Raw genomic sequence first — 17,765 nt, forward strand, 5'->3', positions numbered from 1 at the left:
CCCTTCGCAGCTGCTGCAATGCAAACATTTAATGAAATCACCCCCTAACACCCTGCGTTCTTAATAATCTCGCCCCGGGGCTTTGTTTTTAACTTTCTGATATGCGTCCTGGCGTGAAACTTCTTTTACGCTAACGTATTAGAAAGCGAAAAAAGAAGCCATAGACTTTTTGTTGTTTGTATAAAAATCGAGTTGTTAAGAGTTAAATTATAGAGGAAAAGTGTTTTTAAATTGGAAAAAGTGAACCATCGTATAACTGACACTTGTATCAAAAAGAGAAAAAAAGCCCTGAAATCGAGGTTGAGAAATCCCAAAAATCTGGCAGACCCTTTTCAATGCCCGGTCCTCTTCCTGGTTTTTGGGAAAGGGGGAAAGCTAAAAGCCGTGAAGGAGGGAGATGGCGTGATATCGAATTCCGGCATGGTATGGCAAGCGTTCGAGAGGAGGCAAGGAGAAAGTACAAAACTAAACGGCTGCAAGAAGCATTTATATTTCTTAATTCGATTACATTTGATGGTAGCATAGACTTAAGTAACCTAGAACAAAGTGATGATCAACAGTCGGTAAGGCATTAACTGTAACACTACTACCTAGCAAGCATCTATGATGTTATGAAAATCAGTAAGCAACAGTAAGACAGCAAGGAACTGGTAATTAAACTAACAGTTTAATGAACTGTTAGAATTTAATTTAGTTGCAACAATCATCCTGTGATACCTTTTCAGACTGGGCATAATATTTTTGATTGAGAGTTAATTTCCTTCTTAGTCAATACATCTTTACGATAATACAGGAAAACTAACACTTTATCGCAGCTTATTTAGCGATCGGAGGAGGTAAACATCACACTTTGATAAGAGTTTATTAATGAGAAAACACGTTTTTTTGTGATAACTTTTCTTGCCGCGCTTTGTTTTTAATGAAAAGTACACATAAGTTGTATCTTATTATTATTAACGTTTCCTGAAAATTTGAAAGAAATTGTTACAACAGAAGTTACAAAACTGGAGAAAACATGGTTTGGTCTCTAACAAACTCTCATAAAAACACGATTTTTACCTCCTTTTTTTCCAATATTGTAAAAGGATGTAGAGCCGTAGGAACACATGTACAATTGAATTATCTTAAAGGTGTATTGAATCTAGCCGGCAGAAAAATAATGTTTTACGAATTTTATGTGTTTTATGCGTTCTGTTCGATTAAAGTACTTGAAATATGTAGCAAACACATAAAAAATATTTATTTTATTATGAAGAAAAAGGTAGACTATTCTAATATTTTTTACTTTAGTAAAATTAAAATTACAATATTACAAACAAAGTTACAATAATTTTAAAAATGATAAAAAATACAATTTTTTTAAAAAAAATTGTGGAAACTTTGTCCACGGTTTGACCATAGTGAAACAGTTGTATGGTGCAGGCCTGTTTGAATGTTTACATTCTTCGCAGTAAGCCCAAGCAGTTGTTAGAGCCATGATGGTTTACCCTCGAGAATGTAAACATTCAAAAAGTTCTATAGTTACGTGACGGGTGATAGACATGCTTTACGAAGTACTTTTTACAAGATTAAAGTTAATTGAAGCCAGGGTCTGTAGTCATGCTATTTGGAAAACAGGATTGAAGCTTTTGGTTGTTTTTGTACCACAAGTTTCAATTTTTACTTTTCTATGACGGTAAAATACAGACTTAGGGTGAAGAAAGTCAAGTTATGGTGGCAAACTTTTTTACTGTGGCTAGTAGCATCTTTTCACTGATTATGTCCTAAATCTAAACTATTTACAAACTATTTCCAGAGACATGTTTCCACATGATACTATTCAAACTAATCACGTTTTAATTTCAAGGTGAAAAGAAGGCTTGATTCAAAAATAAGGATTTGAATGAGCTGGTCTACAGCTCACGGCCTGCATTATTTTGCTTGTCGATTTGCGTTAGTGGTGTGGGGAATATAAACAACACGCATCACAATAGATAGATAGCGCATATTTTACATGGTTAGTCTTAATCTGACCCTAAACTGTGTAAGTTCTACATTAGAAACAAAAATTTTCGGATGGAAATACTTTTGTATAGTTTTTTTTTTGTCTGAAAATTTTTAAAAAAGGACCAGTGCATAGAAATTATATATAGTGTAATCAGAAAATCAATAAAAACTGCAGTTTTGAACTTATTATTTTCTTTATTTTCACATTTGGCTGAAGCTCTATCCTTAAAGTTGGATCCTGAAGACCCCTTTTTACATGATTGAATATGTGTACACTTTATATGCTTCTAGTCTTCCTTTTTGTGTCATTTCCCGTAATCATAACTTATGAAATTTGGTTAAAATTTGTTCAAAAAGCTCACACTCATACATATTTTGACTTCAGTCTTGTCCGAAAATGTTTCTGGTGAAATTAAAAATTGTGTCCGAAAGTTTTTCTACCAAAAATTTTAGTTCTTAATGTAAACTCAAATTCCTCTGAAGTAAGTCTGTGGTTGTTACCTCTTACCTAGTCTTTCTTGGTCTACCTCCGGCCCCAGGAGAGTCTTTACATTTTTTTACCCAATTATCCTTTTCTATTTTTTTCAAATGTCACAACAAACTTAATCTTCTGGCCTATAATATTTTGATATAAACACTTAAACCTGCTTCTCAGCTGGACAAGATCTTCCTGTTTCACTGCCCATGTCTCACTACCGTACAATATAACGCTTCTTATACAGTCCTCATACAGCTTATACCTCAATCGATAAGATTTGCGCTTATTCAATCCTTCCTTCAGATAGCACATCGGCCAACATCCCATTCACTACCCAACTTATCACCTGAGTAACAGAAATTGTTAACTATTTCTGTTCAAGCCACTGTTGTGCATCATTAAAGCTGCACTTTGTTGTCTTTAATGCTCCTTTTGCAACCATCGCATGCAAAATGAATGTCAGGTTATATTTTTACAATACAACACTTATGTTACCAATGCTTACAAGTCCAACAAAAATTGAGTTACTACCAACCTCTTTTCTCAAACTCCACAAGCCATTTTCCAACTTTCTAACTACATAGCCCTTCCTCACTTCAATGCTACTGATCATGCATTCAGACAAATTTGCTACATTTACTGTACTTTCCACTAATTTTCTAGTCCTTTCTTCCATGTCTCAAACTTTTCAACTCATTTATTGAATCTGCTATGAGAACCAGTAATCTATTTAACTGTGAAAAATCTGTGTCTTTCTTCAAAAGGACATGCCATGACATTCCAACCAAAATTGTGTCACGCCATGTGATATTTAATTATTCATTCTGTCAAAAAAGACATGTGATTTTGGTTTTACATGAGCAATTAGACCTTATTAAAGCAGCATCACCAATTCGTTTGTGTGGTTGCTAATTAATTCGGGAATTGTCAAAATAACAAAGTAAAACTTTTTGATTTGTTGGGTGCAATCAAATGCTGCTCACTATACTTATTTTAGAAAACATATTGTTATATGATAGTAAAGTAAGTACCTTGTAAACTGTGCCCATATTAAAACACAAGAAAGAAAAAGAACTGTTTTGGAAACAAATATTTTCTGTTGACATACACTGTTTAAGTAAACTTTAGAAGTAAAAATTAAGTGTAAGCTATTTTTTTTATTTTTTACTGAAATAAAATATACTTTTCAATGAACATGTGTAACATAAATTCATTAATTATATACAGATTGAATTAACAAAATATGGCTGTGCAAATATTAAATTTCATGGAAATGTTTCTGGTTGCATTATTATGGGGAGTTACAAATCCGTTACTGCGACTGGGTACTAAAGACATTACTAAAGTAAAATGTGCTTCTATTTTCCATCAAATCATTCAAGAAATCATCTATCTCATAAAGAACTGGAGGTTTACCCTGCCATTTTTGTTAAATCAATGTGGTTCTGTGTTTTATTATATGACTTTGGGAAAAACAAATATATCCATCACTGTACCAGTGGTTAATTCAATGACATTTGTAGTTACTATTATAGTTGGTTATTTTCTCGGTGAACAGTTGAATAAGAAAGTATTGTTTGGATCTGCAATGATAACTTTTGGTGTTACATTGTGTATAGTTGAAAAAACCTAGTTATTTAAAATCAAGAAAAAGCCATATTTGAACATATAATCAGATGCAGAGATTTGTTTTTGTTGTGTTATTTTTGGTTTGGTTTATGGAGCAGTCGTTTTTTACTCTGTATATCTCCTTTTTTAGCGTTTTTGTTCTCTACAGTTATTTAAATTAAACTATTTCCTTCATAGAATGAAGGAAATAGTTTGTTTAACTTCTTAGATTTAATGACTTGTAGAAACCAGATCATAATGCATTTTAAAGAAAGAACTGTACCTAAATATCCATATTTTGTTTTAAACATTTTGTATGAGACATGGCTGATTTGATAGTAGGGCTGATTGTGAGTCATCAGGCTGATTGTCATTGCACAATTTGGTATTACCCAAGACAAAACCATCACTTACATGGTTTATGTGTTAAAGGATGTGTTACTTGAAGTAAAGTGCCAGTGTGGGGGTGGGGGAGGGGATTTCAACTCACATCTTGTGTTTTAAAAAACAAAAAGTATATAACTTGTAATTTTTAGATTTAATGTAGTAACTATTAACTTGCAAATTGTGATTTACCTCCATAATGTTCCATGTTTTGTGATAGAAACTCGTATTAACAAAATGAGTTCTTTAAATCATTTGTTTCCTTGACTTGGAAACTATTGCATTTTCAGGAATTATTATTTAATTTCTTGCGGTTGGAAACATTTTTTTCTTTTCAAGATTTTCGATTGTTTATCGAATATCTTGTTATTGTTGTTGTTGTTTTTCACTCTCTCTCTCTCTCTCTCTCTCTCTCTCTCTCTCTCTCTCTCTCTCTCTGGAAATGCGTTTTGTAGCACTTTCGCAACCCAAACTTCACATGCGCATAATAAGTACCTATAATTGCGCTACCATATCCAGTCCAATCATTTTATGAAGTACATTGTCTAAATGCTGCAGAACAGTGATAGTTTTTTATTATTGCGGAAAATCTAACAAATCTGAGCCAAAAGATGACTGCCCAGGTTTTAAAAGTGCCAGAATCCGTGGTTCCAAATTCCCTAAAAGTGTTTTTGGTCCATACGGCTCCATTCGCTCAAGCTTTTAGAACCACTCGGTGTTACTTTTACCCTTCCGATAACCACTTTATAGTTTTTTTCCCAAATTTTGATTTTTTACGATTTCATAGGTAAGGTGAAGATCGAGTATACATATTTAACCCAATGTTCAACGTCGTATTTTGAAACAAAGCGTTTTTCGTGTTTTTTTACCTTAATATGCTATAAAATCCGCAAAAGAAATCAAATATAGTTATAACTTGGCCATTTAATGGCCAAATCTATTTTCTAAGCCTAAGCAAAAAATTAACTTCTGATAAGAATGTTTTCATGTCGAAAATGATTGATTTTAGGCCTTGGTCCGAATTTTGCAGATGTTGCGAAAGTGCCATATTTGAGAAATGCATGGTCACAGACCACACCCATATTTTTACAAGGAATTTACTTCACTTTTCTTACATACAATGTTAGCACTAGTGTGAGTAAAAATATAAAACTATTACCTTGAATTATTGTTTTTACATTAAAACCAACATTCTCTTTGCTATAAAATGGCACTTTTACCACCTTTAGGATGTATTAATGCCTACGCTATTATGTTGTTCGGATAATATGTTAGTAAAAAGTTGTATAATTTTTTAATATTTGCTTTAGGATTTATTGTCGCGAAACCTAACTTTTGCGAATTTCTCAAATTTTGCAAATTTTGGTCAAAAATCCTGTGAAACGACATTGACAATAATATTTAAGGACTGAAATTGGTCTATTTTTATTGCTTATTTTGCTTAGTGTTAGCTAACCTATTATAATGTTTGCATGCAAAACTTGAAATCTAAGAAATTATTGTAGATCATAAGGGTACCGGAGAAATTATACCAGACGAGCAAAAAATGTACCACCTGCCTTTACTTGGAAATGATTACTTTACTGATAAGATAATTTCTAGTACGTTCTTTCACTTTTCAGAAAAAAGCGTGATATTTTGACGTGAGGAAAGGTATTATTTAGCAAAAACAAATAGTAGCGAAGGGTTAACAATGTTTATTAATATCTACTATAAGAACAAGTAAAGGAGTCTTAAAACCTCGCGGAGTTTAACTTTGCAGTCTACCTAACGTCTAAAATTTATTTTAGGGTGGAGTGCCTTCCAGTATTAGAAGTCCTATATAAAAACGCTATGAGCGCTCGATAAAAAACTTATCGTGTGAAGCCCATTAACAGGCAATTTCCCAACAGAAGTAGTAGCCAAGACTTGCGTTAGCCTAGTTCTAACACTTAGGCGTCACAAAGGAAGAACGGAGACTAACTGACTAATAGAGAATACATAAAGCGTTAACTCAAAAAAATAGATAAGACTAAATGTTACATTGGATAAGTGAAATCTTTCGCCAGTAAACCAAACGCGACTTAATGGTATATAGAACCGAAATTTTTATATATACAGTTATTTCCTGGAACTCGAAACCCCAAGGGACCAGAGAAAACAGTTAAAGACTTAAGCGAAGCTCTCGTTAATTCGAACTTAGACAAAAATGAGATGTTAGTTCCAGTTAAGGCAAACTTACAATTGTTACAACCCATAAAGTTTCACTGAAAGAAATTTCGTATGTCGGCTTGACTTAACCTTGTTGATAGTTCTTGTTTAATAACTCGACTTATTAGGTTGATGTATTTGTAAAGAGAACTATTTAAGAATAGTTTTTTCCAAACTTGTGGCTACGTTACATACCAGTATTCATTTTTCGAACATTTATTTTCTTAGACATAGACACTAAAAAGATTTAGTTATTGGAAAAAATTAATTTAAGGGGGACCAAAAAATGGTTAACATTTATGCTTTAAATTAACATTTGTGCTTAGTAGGACTCAAGTTCTTTATCATCAGGAACCTCGGCGACCATTTGCAAATCGCAACCTGCAGTATCATCGTATCTCTTTATTTTTTCCACCAGCGTTTCTTTTGGTATCCCTCCCAAAGTTTGATTGGGATCAAGAGTTATCTTTTTGCATAATGATCGAACTTTATCGTATATTATACGATTCGGATTTCCACACAACAAATTAAAATGACTTTCTTTTTCCACGACTAGCTTCAAAGACACAACCCTTTCTTAATTTCCGCGTTAAAAAACTTGTTCAACTTCTTTAATTTCATCAGTGGACCATTTCCGTCTTGGGCTGTCATTGCTTCAACATAAGATTTTTCAGGAACAGGACTCGATTCCGGATCAAGAAATTGTATCTTATTAAATTTCCGACACATTTCGCCCCTCTTGCTGTGCTTAACTCTCTCCGACGAACATCGTAATATTTTTTTTGTGTTTTCTCTGAATGCAGAAGCAAATCAGCCACGTCTTTCGACCCTTGATGGTGATGCTCTAGGACCGCTGTTGAAGCTGATTTTCTAAATATTGTGCATGTCAAGTTCCGAGCATGCTTGTCGCCGCCGTAAACTCCAGCTTTTTGCCAAGAAGCATTAATTTGCCGACTAATTTGTCCAGAGTCCATTTGGCCACCATTAAATGATACAAAAAGGTACGGACTTTGTCCAATAACTTGACTTCCTACGCTATCCACGAAAATCTTCATGTAATCGTAAATATGGCGCTGAAGATAAAATTTAGCTGTTCCATAAGCGCTAGCTGGTTTATGTTTCTTTACACGAATCCGGAACATGTCTCCTTCCCAGCAGCCATTGTTAAACTCTTGCAGAGTCAAATTAGAACAAACGCCAGATCTTTGTGTGTTCTGTAAACATATCATATTGTTGACCCAAGTTGACCAAACATCCTCTAGTCACTATGGGGCAACATTAATTGTTGACCCAAGTTGACCAAACACCCTCTAGTCACTATGGGGCAACATTTTGTGTTGACTGTCTAGAAGCCTTGGTCAACTTGGGTCAACAACAAAAGTTGCCCCATAGTGACTAGAAAGGATCTGGTCAACTAGGGTCAGCAATAAAGGTTGCCCTATAGAAAATAACAACCAGAAACATGGTAAAACTTTTTAATAGCAAAAAGTACACTTAAAAACATATATACATTGCCCTTGGTATTCTTAAATAAACACTGGTCTGATAAAAACTAAATAGAAGATCCAGACAGGATTTGCACCTGTATATTCATGTCTTCAAATTAACAGAATACCAACTGAAAGCTGGATCATAAACACTTTATAAAACTTTGAGCTCTTTAAGAAAACAAAACACCAACACAAGCATATGAAAACTCCTGTGCATGCAAACATGCCCATTTCTGGGAAATGAGATAATAGGTGAGGCATTAATTGCTTTGCTAGTTCTGAAACAAGTTTGTCTAGATGAGTCACTAGATCATTGCACATACTAAGGCCACCCTCAAAAATATAATTGGTTAGAGTCACCCCACCGACTCACTTTGAAAGGCGAAAGTCGAGTCAGGGAGTCAGTAAATTTGTAAAAAATAAGCCAAACAATCCACGAACAAACTTCAACACACAACAAAATCCACCATTTACCTTTTCAGTGGTCCTCCGAATTACAGTCGTTATGTCCGAATGTTATTTCGATAGGGGACTGCGCTGCACTACTCAGTGCTATATTTTTCTGCTTCGCATTTATACGACAATACAAGCGAAAACCATGGGAACAACACTGACTGATAAAAATCAAACTTGAAATGAAGGCTAAAAATACAGCTGGCGTACATTTAAAACGAATAACAAAATATGGCTTCGAAATATAGTATTTTTGTAATTTTTCAGGAAAAATTTTTACACGACCGACCGACTCACTTTTGTAATTAGAAATGATGCTAACCAAACATATTTTCGCCGGTGGCCTAATCAACAATTTCTTACAAAACATAAGTAAAAGATGAATAAAAGACTTTAAAAAATATTCTTTTAACCTTATGTTGTCTAAAAGAAAGAATTTAAAGTGAGCTGGCGTTTGATAACTTATGACAGTGAAGTTTTTTTCTATGTGTACATCAAAAACAATTTTTATTGTGTACAAACCAGAGGGGAGGGGGGGGGGGACGCGATACTTTTCAACCAAATACATGTCTGTATTTTTTAGTGTAGCCATTATGAATTGAGGGAAAACACGCTGTTCACGCAGTCACCTTTTTATAAATAGGGGCTGAATTTCTTGTAGAATCTTTGTGTTTTAACTTCAAACCTGTCATATTGTGTAGTTTTAGGTGCGTTTTTGCTAATTTAGTCTTACTTTAATTCAGATATATAATTGTAGTTCTTGAATAATTAAAGCTTCTTCTGTGAGAGTTTGACTGTGAAAGGTCCATGCTTTCCCTCAACTGAAAGTTGTACCATGTGACATTCTGACTGGAAGAATTCAAGATTCATTTTATAACCCTTGTTGTCCATCACTGACTATTGTACTATTGTTTGAAGAACTCATGGCATTTGTAGAAAGTTGTAGCTCACTAGCATCTTTTTCACATGCCAGACACATGTTAGAAGAGCCCATAGTTAAAATATAAACAAAGAAATCTAGCAAGCTTAAGTACTCTAGTAAAATAAGTCACTAGATAGCTAGCTACAGACAAATATACAACGTTAACCAATCAGATTGGTGGAACAATCAATCGCTGCTGAAAAAAATGCCTTAAAAATACAGTAGAAATAACAAGACAACACAACCCGCTTTGGTAGAAGCCGAACCGTTTCGACCATTCTTGACTATTCAAAACCTCGGTCAACTTGGAGTAACTGATAACACAGGTCGGATCAGTTCTCAATTTTTCCAAACCTTAGTGTTATAAAAACTTGTTATAAAGCACAAGGTAAATTCAGAACCAATCCGACTTATTTCAATATTAAGAATTACTTAGTATTTTCTGCAAATTTATTTTTGACAAATTTATATGCTGTCATCAGTGCCATAATTCAGGAACTGAATTACATACGTAAAAACATATATACTTGGTTTTTAGATTAGAAGGTAGCTATCAGAAAACACTAGGGCGCCGGTAAGCGCGAATACGCCGTGAAAAGTGCGGGTGTATTCAAGCGAGTTCGGCGTTTTGAAAAAAATTCAAGTATTTGCCCGAAAAACCCTGCATAGGCCCGAACAATGCCCGAAAAAAAAAAAAAAACAACAATAATATATGATTCAAAAAAACTATAAAAATTAAAATAAACTTACTATGTGGTAGCAAAGTTCTTAGAAGAACTGTTTTTGATGGTTTTTGAAAAAGTTTATTTTATAATACAGTTAAGGAGTTAATAAAGTTTATATAAACTTTATTAACTCCTTTTTCTTCAAGTGCCTTCTTCCCAATCATCGTCTGCATGGTTTGTTACAAGGAATTGCATTTCGGGAATGTTCCGGGCGAGTTGAAAGTGCGGGCGGTTTCGGGGGACAGCCGCCAATTTTATTTGAAAAGTCGCACTGAACTCGCCTGTAGCTATATATGCGGGCGTTTACAGCTTATCGGCACCCTCTTTCAGAAAACGTCAGACGTATAGTTCCGGCAATACCTAACATTTATATTTCCCTTTAAGAACACTGCAATGATCAAGAAACAAAACTTGAGAGAAATAACATTTCCAGTGCAATTTTTCTCTTATATATAGCTATATATACTACTACTACTTAATGTTGAAGCCTGCTGTCAGTAATGACACTGACAAATGAGACTGTATTATCTCTCAGCTAGCTAGCTAGCTAGCTAGCTATAAAGACAAAATACTTTAGACCATGAAGAAATATGTGTATTTTCAATACAGCTCATTAGATGAGCCGGCTCTAGCTAGCTTGGTAGCAAAGCTTTCTGTTTTTCGCTGTAAAGTCAAACAACCATAAACCATAGAGAAATATGTGTTAACTTACAACAAAGTTTGTTAGACGTTTAATATAAGAAATAACTTCAATAACTTACTAAAAACAGTATAAACAGTTGGTCAAAAGCTGCTAGCAGAATGAAATAAATATATGTCCCCGCTTATGTTTTTAAAAATTTGCCAAACGAGATATCCGCGCATGCGCGTAGGGAGCCCTCGGGTTGCGAAAGTGCCAGGGGACGAAAGTGCCATAGGCGCGGTGGTAAAAGTGCCATAAATAAGGTGGTGAAAGTGCCGTATGAGTTGCGAAAGTGCCATATGAGTGATAAAAGTGCCATACAAGTGGCGAAAGTGCCATAAATAGAGTTGCAAAAGTGCCAATACATATCTCTCTCTCTCTCTCTCTCTCTCTCTCTCTCTCTCTCTCTCTCTCTCTCTCTCTCTACAACATTTCACATTGGTCGATCAAATTAAAAAAAAATTCTTAAATATAGGTTGAGCAACCACCAATTTGCCACAATGCAGGAAATATTGCCAATGATGCTTCTTTGGCATTGCTCATATCAAATGCATCACTCGAAGGAAAAAAGCCTCACTTATTACAGTCAGTTTCTGTAACTGGCTCAAAAAATGTTGAAGAAGAATTGCGTCACCAAAAAATTGCACTTGATCCACATTGTTTCGATACTGGACAGTATGACGGATATAATAAAATCACTCGATCAAGATCCACTATGGAAGCAACAAAAGATCTATTTAATAAAGTAAAACGTTTAGCTAACCCCAGCAGTTATAACAGCAGCCATCAGCAACTCTATGACAAAAGGTAGGATTGTATGTTGTGTTACCAGAAAGTAAACATCAGGGTAAGAAAACGTCCTCTAATACTGCTTCTTAAAATCTCTATCCTTCGTTGTGTGAGATACAATTTTTTTATCAATAATTAGGTTAGGAGAGTTATAAAACATATCATTTTTTAGATTTTTATTTACTTTTTACGAAAAAAAAACATTGGAGGGCAGCATTTTACAAATAAAAAAAGCAGTAAAAATTGAAATAACAAAATTTGTAAAATGTATTGATGCAGCATATTTAAAAAAGCTATCACATATACCATGTTGTACGTTGTTTTTTGAGAAAAAAACGTACGCTATGTGTAAAGTTGTCAACCAGTAAACCATAATGTGTAATAATTAAATCATCATCTTCTTTATTTTTAGAATTTTATTTGTCAGTCAACATCAGGTGCCTTATCAGTTGTTTTCTATCATATCTTACAAAAATATGAATTCTGTTTTTAATAAGTAAGTGAATATGTATATACTTTCAACAGACTGTTGAAGGTTTGCTTGTCTACATTAAAAAGCTACATTATCGCATCACAGCACATCAAAAATTCGGTTTCTATTTTTATTTAATAATAAATTAATTTTGAGAGACATTCCTGAATTTGATCTGAACTAATTTCATGGTAAGAAATACAGGAACTTTAACATTGTTGCTTCAAAAAATGTTAGCTAAACATAATGGTTCCAAATTTAATTGTGTATAATTATATTTTGATTGTTTTAGTGAAAAGCGACATTCTGCTCTCCATACAAATACTAATACCTCTGGGAATTTCATTGAAGATATTGATATGGGTGATGGGAAAAGGGTATACACATTATTTTGTGTTGATGATAATATTTGTGCAGTACGTTTATAACTTGTTTATAAACTTAAATGGCACTGGGAAATCTTTTCTGTATATTTAGGAAGTTTCGTACAATCATTTACTTTTTCCAGAAAGTTGGAAACACAATTGCAAAGAAGAGGAAGGAGAACAAGGAGCTGGTGTGTTAAGTAGTTGTTTGTTTTTAAAAACTGTTAAAAAATAGAATTGAACTATTTTTTGCGATTTATTTCTATAGTTTCACAAGATTACCATGTTATGGAATATGACCCACTTGCAGTGGATGATCCACAACTGACATCAGGAAAACATCGCAAAGTTTTAAATTTACCATCATTTACTGTAAGCTGAATTCTAATCAAAAATCTATGTGACCACCAAACTAAGGAAAGTGAATATGGGCCGTCTCTGGAAAAACTTACAGATTTTAAAACAGTTTTCTGAAGTGTTTTAATTTTCAGAAGTACTGTATTTAATTAACCTGAGGATACAATGTGTTACAGAGTCCATAATCTGTCTTCCAACATTTAGGTCTCTATTATCCAGTATGCAAAACCATCAGAAGTTAAGAAAGACATCAATGAAAGGTTTAAAGAAAAATTTCCACATGTGACAATCACTTTATCAAAGCTTCGAAGGTAAGCAATGTTCAATTATTGTTAACATGAATTTAGTGGTTACTAGGGAAGTGACACCAGAAATAATATTTTTTTTCTTTGTTTTGTTTAGTTTAAAAGACGAGCTGTTAGCAATAAGTCTTAAGGTAACTATCTGTTTTGTATTTCTCATTAATGCAGCATTAATTGGTTTAACATTTCACCTGCATTTTTGTTTATATTTAAATTGCAGATGTCACTGGATGCTGCTGTTGTAACATTTGCATTTGTTTATTTTGAAAAAGTTATTCTAAAGGTATGTTTATGTAAAGGTTTTATATAAAAACTTTAAATGAGGTGTGAGATATAGTGTGCAACTTGTTCTTATTTGTTGAAGGATTATTTTCTTTAATACTTGAAATTTAGACTCGCATCACTAAACATAATCGAAAGTACATTGCTGGTATGGAAATACTTTTTACAATTTTTTAATATTATTATGTCTGTACAATCACAAAGGGTTTAAGATGTACTTCTCATCCTATTGTGACTCAGCTGGTTAAAGATAGCGTGTAATTATATAAGGGCAATGCAAAAAACAACTTAGTTGTTTTTTTTTGGAGGAATGTCCCTCAATGGAAACCACTATTCCCCTCAAGAAAAAGCAGAGTGGTAGACACAGGTAACAAACCACTAGGCAGACTATCTCTATTTATGAGGACAATCACAACTCTGGCTTTTAACCTGAAGGTGGTGATTCACGATCCGATTAATCGAATTCGATTTGTCGAAATTATATTGAGCATTAAAATTAAATCGAAACTTAACAGGTGGCAAGGTGATGATACACGTTCGAATTCGATTTATCGAAATTATATTGAACATTATTAAAAACTGGACAGATTTTTGATAATTTCCTTTCGATAAAATGTCTTTAGAGAGTGAAGACAGTGTTGCAATTGCTGCTGTTACAGTTATTATTACAAAAACTAAGAATTCGAGAAAACATTAGAAACGGAGTGTGTTATTTGTTACTTTTCTGTTAATAAGCTTCATTCACTGATAAAAATCTCGTTGATTTCTGTTTTATCCTTTTTTGACGGCAAAATCTTTTTAAAGTTTCTCTACTAATGTTTATTTTTTATATAGAAACTCGCATTCTTTTTAACGCACATTTGATGTAGAGATTTTAAGCATTTTGATTGACTAAAAACCTTTCGATTAATCAAAAAATTTGAACTAGTCCGACTTTTTAAAAATCGAATTCAACTAGTCTGAGCATGCCGAAAGCATACCATTTTTGCATGATACACGATCCAATTAATCAAATTCGACTAATCGAATTTGATTAATCGAATCATGTATCAACGCCCTAAGTTGATAGTTAACAAATCAGATGGTTAACAAAATATCTCAAAACTTTGGAGCTGGAAATTTATTTCCAAAATTTTGTTTTCTATATATAAATACATTCCATATGTAAAGTTATATTGCATTAACAATGTTTCCTATGTGAACAGCAATTAAATTCTGCTGAACTAAATCGATTTTATTCTTCTCGTACTGTCTCTTGTTTCTTCACAGCATGTTGCCGCTTTTAAATCTTGCTATTGATAGATGCTCACTGCTGCCACAGCATGCTGAGGTCTATATATCATTACATCTTTAATGGTTGTTTTTCTAACTAATAGACACTGTTAGTTGTGGTTTCAAAAAGCTTTCTGTAGTAAATCTTTAGATTAACTGTGATCTCAAAATTATTTGCAGGTAATGTGTTTCAACAAGTTTTTCTTTTTATCTCTGGACTCGCTGTGACTTAGCATAAATTGAGTTAGAGGATTTTATTATGTTTTTTCTTATTGAAGGTGCTTGTTTACTTTTATCAATCAAATTCATGGATGACATCAAAAGCAGAAATATAAAAACGTGTATTGAGGTATACCATTAAATTATATATTGTATTTTCTATCAATATCTAACTCCTAAATTAAAATTAAGTCTAAGTATTTATTATATTTATAGGAAATTTGTGACCAATTTCGGTTATGTGGTAAAGACCTTTTATCTTGTGAACTGCAAGTTTTGGTTTTATTGGAGTTTGCGTTGTTGACACCAGAACATGAAGCTCTTCCAATGCTTAAAAGATTGGAGACATCTTTTTCATATTAAGGAGTATAAGTTTCACTAGTGCTCACTTATATTATTTTAAGAATATTGTAAATAATTTATTTATGAAAGAATTGTGTATACAAATTGGAGTTTTGTGTAAGGATATGGAGAGGAACCATGCCAAAATATGAAGTGTACAAAAAACTTGTATTGTTCTTCTTGTAAAGGTTGTTTACATGTATCAAAATATTTCTTTTAGTTGTAAAAACATTGGAAGATGCCAATCCTTAATAAATCGAGATTATTTTTTGTGGCCGTGGTTGTGGTTGTTATGTTTTGTTTCCAGGTGTTTCAAAAAGCTTCGAATGGTGTTATTAGTGTTGGATTTGATCGTAATGTCTATACCTCAAAAAAACCACCTGACCCATACAGTGATTTGGTGATTATATATAATCGTATTCCAAAAACAGGGAGCACTAGTTTTATGAGTGTTTTGTATTCTCTATACGAGAAAAACATGTTTAGTGTAATTTATGTGAATGTTACTTCACGCAATCGTAGGTTTACGTTTAAAGATCAAAATCTATTTGCAAGAAACATTACTACGTGGGTGGAACGAAAACCAGCTATATATCATGGTCATTTTCCATTTCTAAACTTCCAGGTTATGGGTTTCAAACAACCTGTCTATGTTAATATTGTTCGAGAACCTCTTGAAAGGCTTGTGTCTTATTACTATTTTATGAGATATGGAGATACATTTCTTCCGAAGAAAAGAAGAAAACATCAAGGTGATAAACGTTCCTTCGATGAATGTGTGAAACAGAAAAGTAACATGTGTGATGCAAGTAAACTATGGCTGCAGATACCTTTTTTCTGCGGCTCTGATCCTGAATGTTGGGTGCATGGTAACAAAAAAGCACTAGAGAGAGCAAAGTTTAATGTTGTTAATTATTATTTTTTGGTTGGTGTTACCGAACATATTGATCAGTTTGTAGAATTTTTGGAAAGTACCATTCCATCAATTTTTAGTGGAGCTATGGAATTGTTTACCAAAGATGGTGGTGTTCATATAAGGAAAACTAAAGTTAAAAAGCCACTTAAAGAAGAAACACTTGAACATTTTCGTAATGATCCAATTTATCAAATGGAATACGAGTTTTACATGTTTGTCAAAGACCGGTTTACAGATATTGCAAGATATTCTAATAATAAAGTTAAAGTTGCATATGGAAAAATAAAACCTGATCCGTAGAAATAAATATCTCATTACAAATTTCATTTGCAGCAGTTGCATATATAAATTGATTTTGAAGAGGTGTTGAATTATATTGAAACAATTAATGGCAATAACATAAATTGTTAAATAGATTAAAAGTATCCATGATCAGAAAAATATTGAAGGGGATATTTTTTTATTGTGTATTGTTGCTTGTGTACCGGTACTTCTCCATCAAAATACATGCTATTTCCTATTATAATAACCATAAGAAATACCAAAAAAATTTTGTGAATTCTCTTAACACCTTGATACATATGTATTTATATATATATATATGTAATTTATATTTTTAAATTATAATTTTATTTTTGTACAGATAAGTTGTAGTAGTAACATTAACTCTACTATGATTTTAATGTGTTGGATTTTATTTGTTTGATCGATTTTTCTGGCTGATTCCAGAGGGTCATAAAAGTGTCCCTCTCAGTGAGTGCCTCTCTAAGTTTTTATTTTTATGATCTAAAATACGATAAAAAAGAAGTGACTTCAGGCAGTGTTTACACTTTCAAAAATTAACTGAATATGAACTACTTTGAAAATTTGGCGTTTATGTTTTTTGAAAGAACAAAAATAAGAACTTTTGAGTATTAATTTCATACATAGCATGAAGTTTAAGAAAAAGTACATTGTGTAAAATCAATGTTTTCTGGACGGTATATATTCCACCCAGGGCATTAAGGCTAAAGTGTCCCTAGAACAGTTATGGTTTTTATCAGTCATTTACAGTATTGTAAGGTTTTATAGAACATTTTTGAGAAATCTGAAACATTTTTCCGTAAACTATATTTTAGCACATTTCAATTATTTTGATTTATTATTTTTAACTATCAACAAATTGTATATTTTACATACCCAATAACAATTCCTTCATACGATATGTTTTCTGCTCTTGTTTTGGCTTTGGTATTGTTTTTTGTTTTGCTTTGGTTGTTTTTCACATTCTGTAATATTAATATATAACTTAGCAATGGGATATATGAGGAAAATGTTAAGAATTTTAGGTTTAAGTAGTCATATATGGGTGAAGAATTATATCCCTGGTCTGTTTTAAAGCATTAGCATACAGTCTTTTTATCATTATTATTTCACGAACATTATACTTTTCATTTACAAGTTTATCAGAATATCTGTACTAGCTCAAACCAGCTGGAAAAATAAGGGATGTGCCAGAAATTTTGGTTAAAACAAGTGTTGGGAAAATTTG

General features: G+C 32.9%; 2 protein-coding genes across 2 annotated transcripts; both read left to right on the forward strand.

Annotated features, from left to right (window-relative positions):
- The first annotated feature begins 320 nt into the window (after positions 1-320).
- LOC130655688 (CDK5 and ABL1 enzyme substrate 1-like) lies at positions 321-15,423 on the forward strand. Its single transcript, XM_057458472.1, has 12 exons — positions 321-563; positions 11,394-11,725; positions 12,120-12,203; positions 12,472-12,556; positions 12,657-12,735; positions 12,813-12,916; positions 13,106-13,212; positions 13,304-13,337; positions 13,424-13,486; positions 13,597-13,633; positions 15,036-15,106; positions 15,193-15,423. The coding sequence occupies exons 1-12, from the start codon at positions 336-338 to the stop codon at positions 15,337-15,339; spliced, it is 1,371 nt and encodes a 456-aa protein (XP_057314455.1). The 5' UTR covers positions 321-335; the 3' UTR covers positions 15,340-15,423.
- A 127-nt stretch (positions 15,424-15,550) lies between these two features.
- Positions 15,551-17,436, forward strand: LOC130655690 (heparan sulfate 2-O-sulfotransferase 1-like). Its single transcript, XM_057458474.1, has one exon. It carries the CDS (start codon positions 15,557-15,559, stop codon positions 16,532-16,534), a length of 978 nt encoding a protein of 325 aa, XP_057314457.1. The 5' UTR covers positions 15,551-15,556; the 3' UTR covers positions 16,535-17,436.
- Positions 17,437-17,765: the final 329 nt, after the last annotated feature.

This window comes from Hydractinia symbiolongicarpus, chromosome 8, assembly GCF_029227915.1.
Source record: "Hydractinia symbiolongicarpus strain clone_291-10 chromosome 8, HSymV2.1, whole genome shotgun sequence".
Lineage (NCBI taxonomy): Eukaryota > Metazoa > Cnidaria > Hydrozoa > Anthoathecata > Hydractiniidae > Hydractinia > Hydractinia symbiolongicarpus.

Bases quoted from the DNA above. Each gene is read 5' to 3' on its own strand.
- LOC130655688 (XM_057458472.1), top strand. From the start codon at position 336: ATGCCCGGTCCTCTTCCTGGTTTTTGGGAAAGGGGGAAAGCTAAAAGC. The intron at 564-11,393 runs GTAAGGCATTAA...TCTTAAATATAG, and splicing joins AAAGTGATGATCAACAGTCG to GTTGAGCAACCACCAATTTG. The intron at 13,213-13,303 runs GTAAGCAATGTT...TGTTTTGTTTAG, and splicing joins ACTTTATCAAAGCTTCGAAG to TTTAAAAGACGAGCTGTTAG.
- LOC130655690 (XM_057458474.1), top strand. From the start codon at position 15,557: ATGCCAATCCTTAATAAATCGAGATTATTTTTTGTGGCCGTGGTTGTG.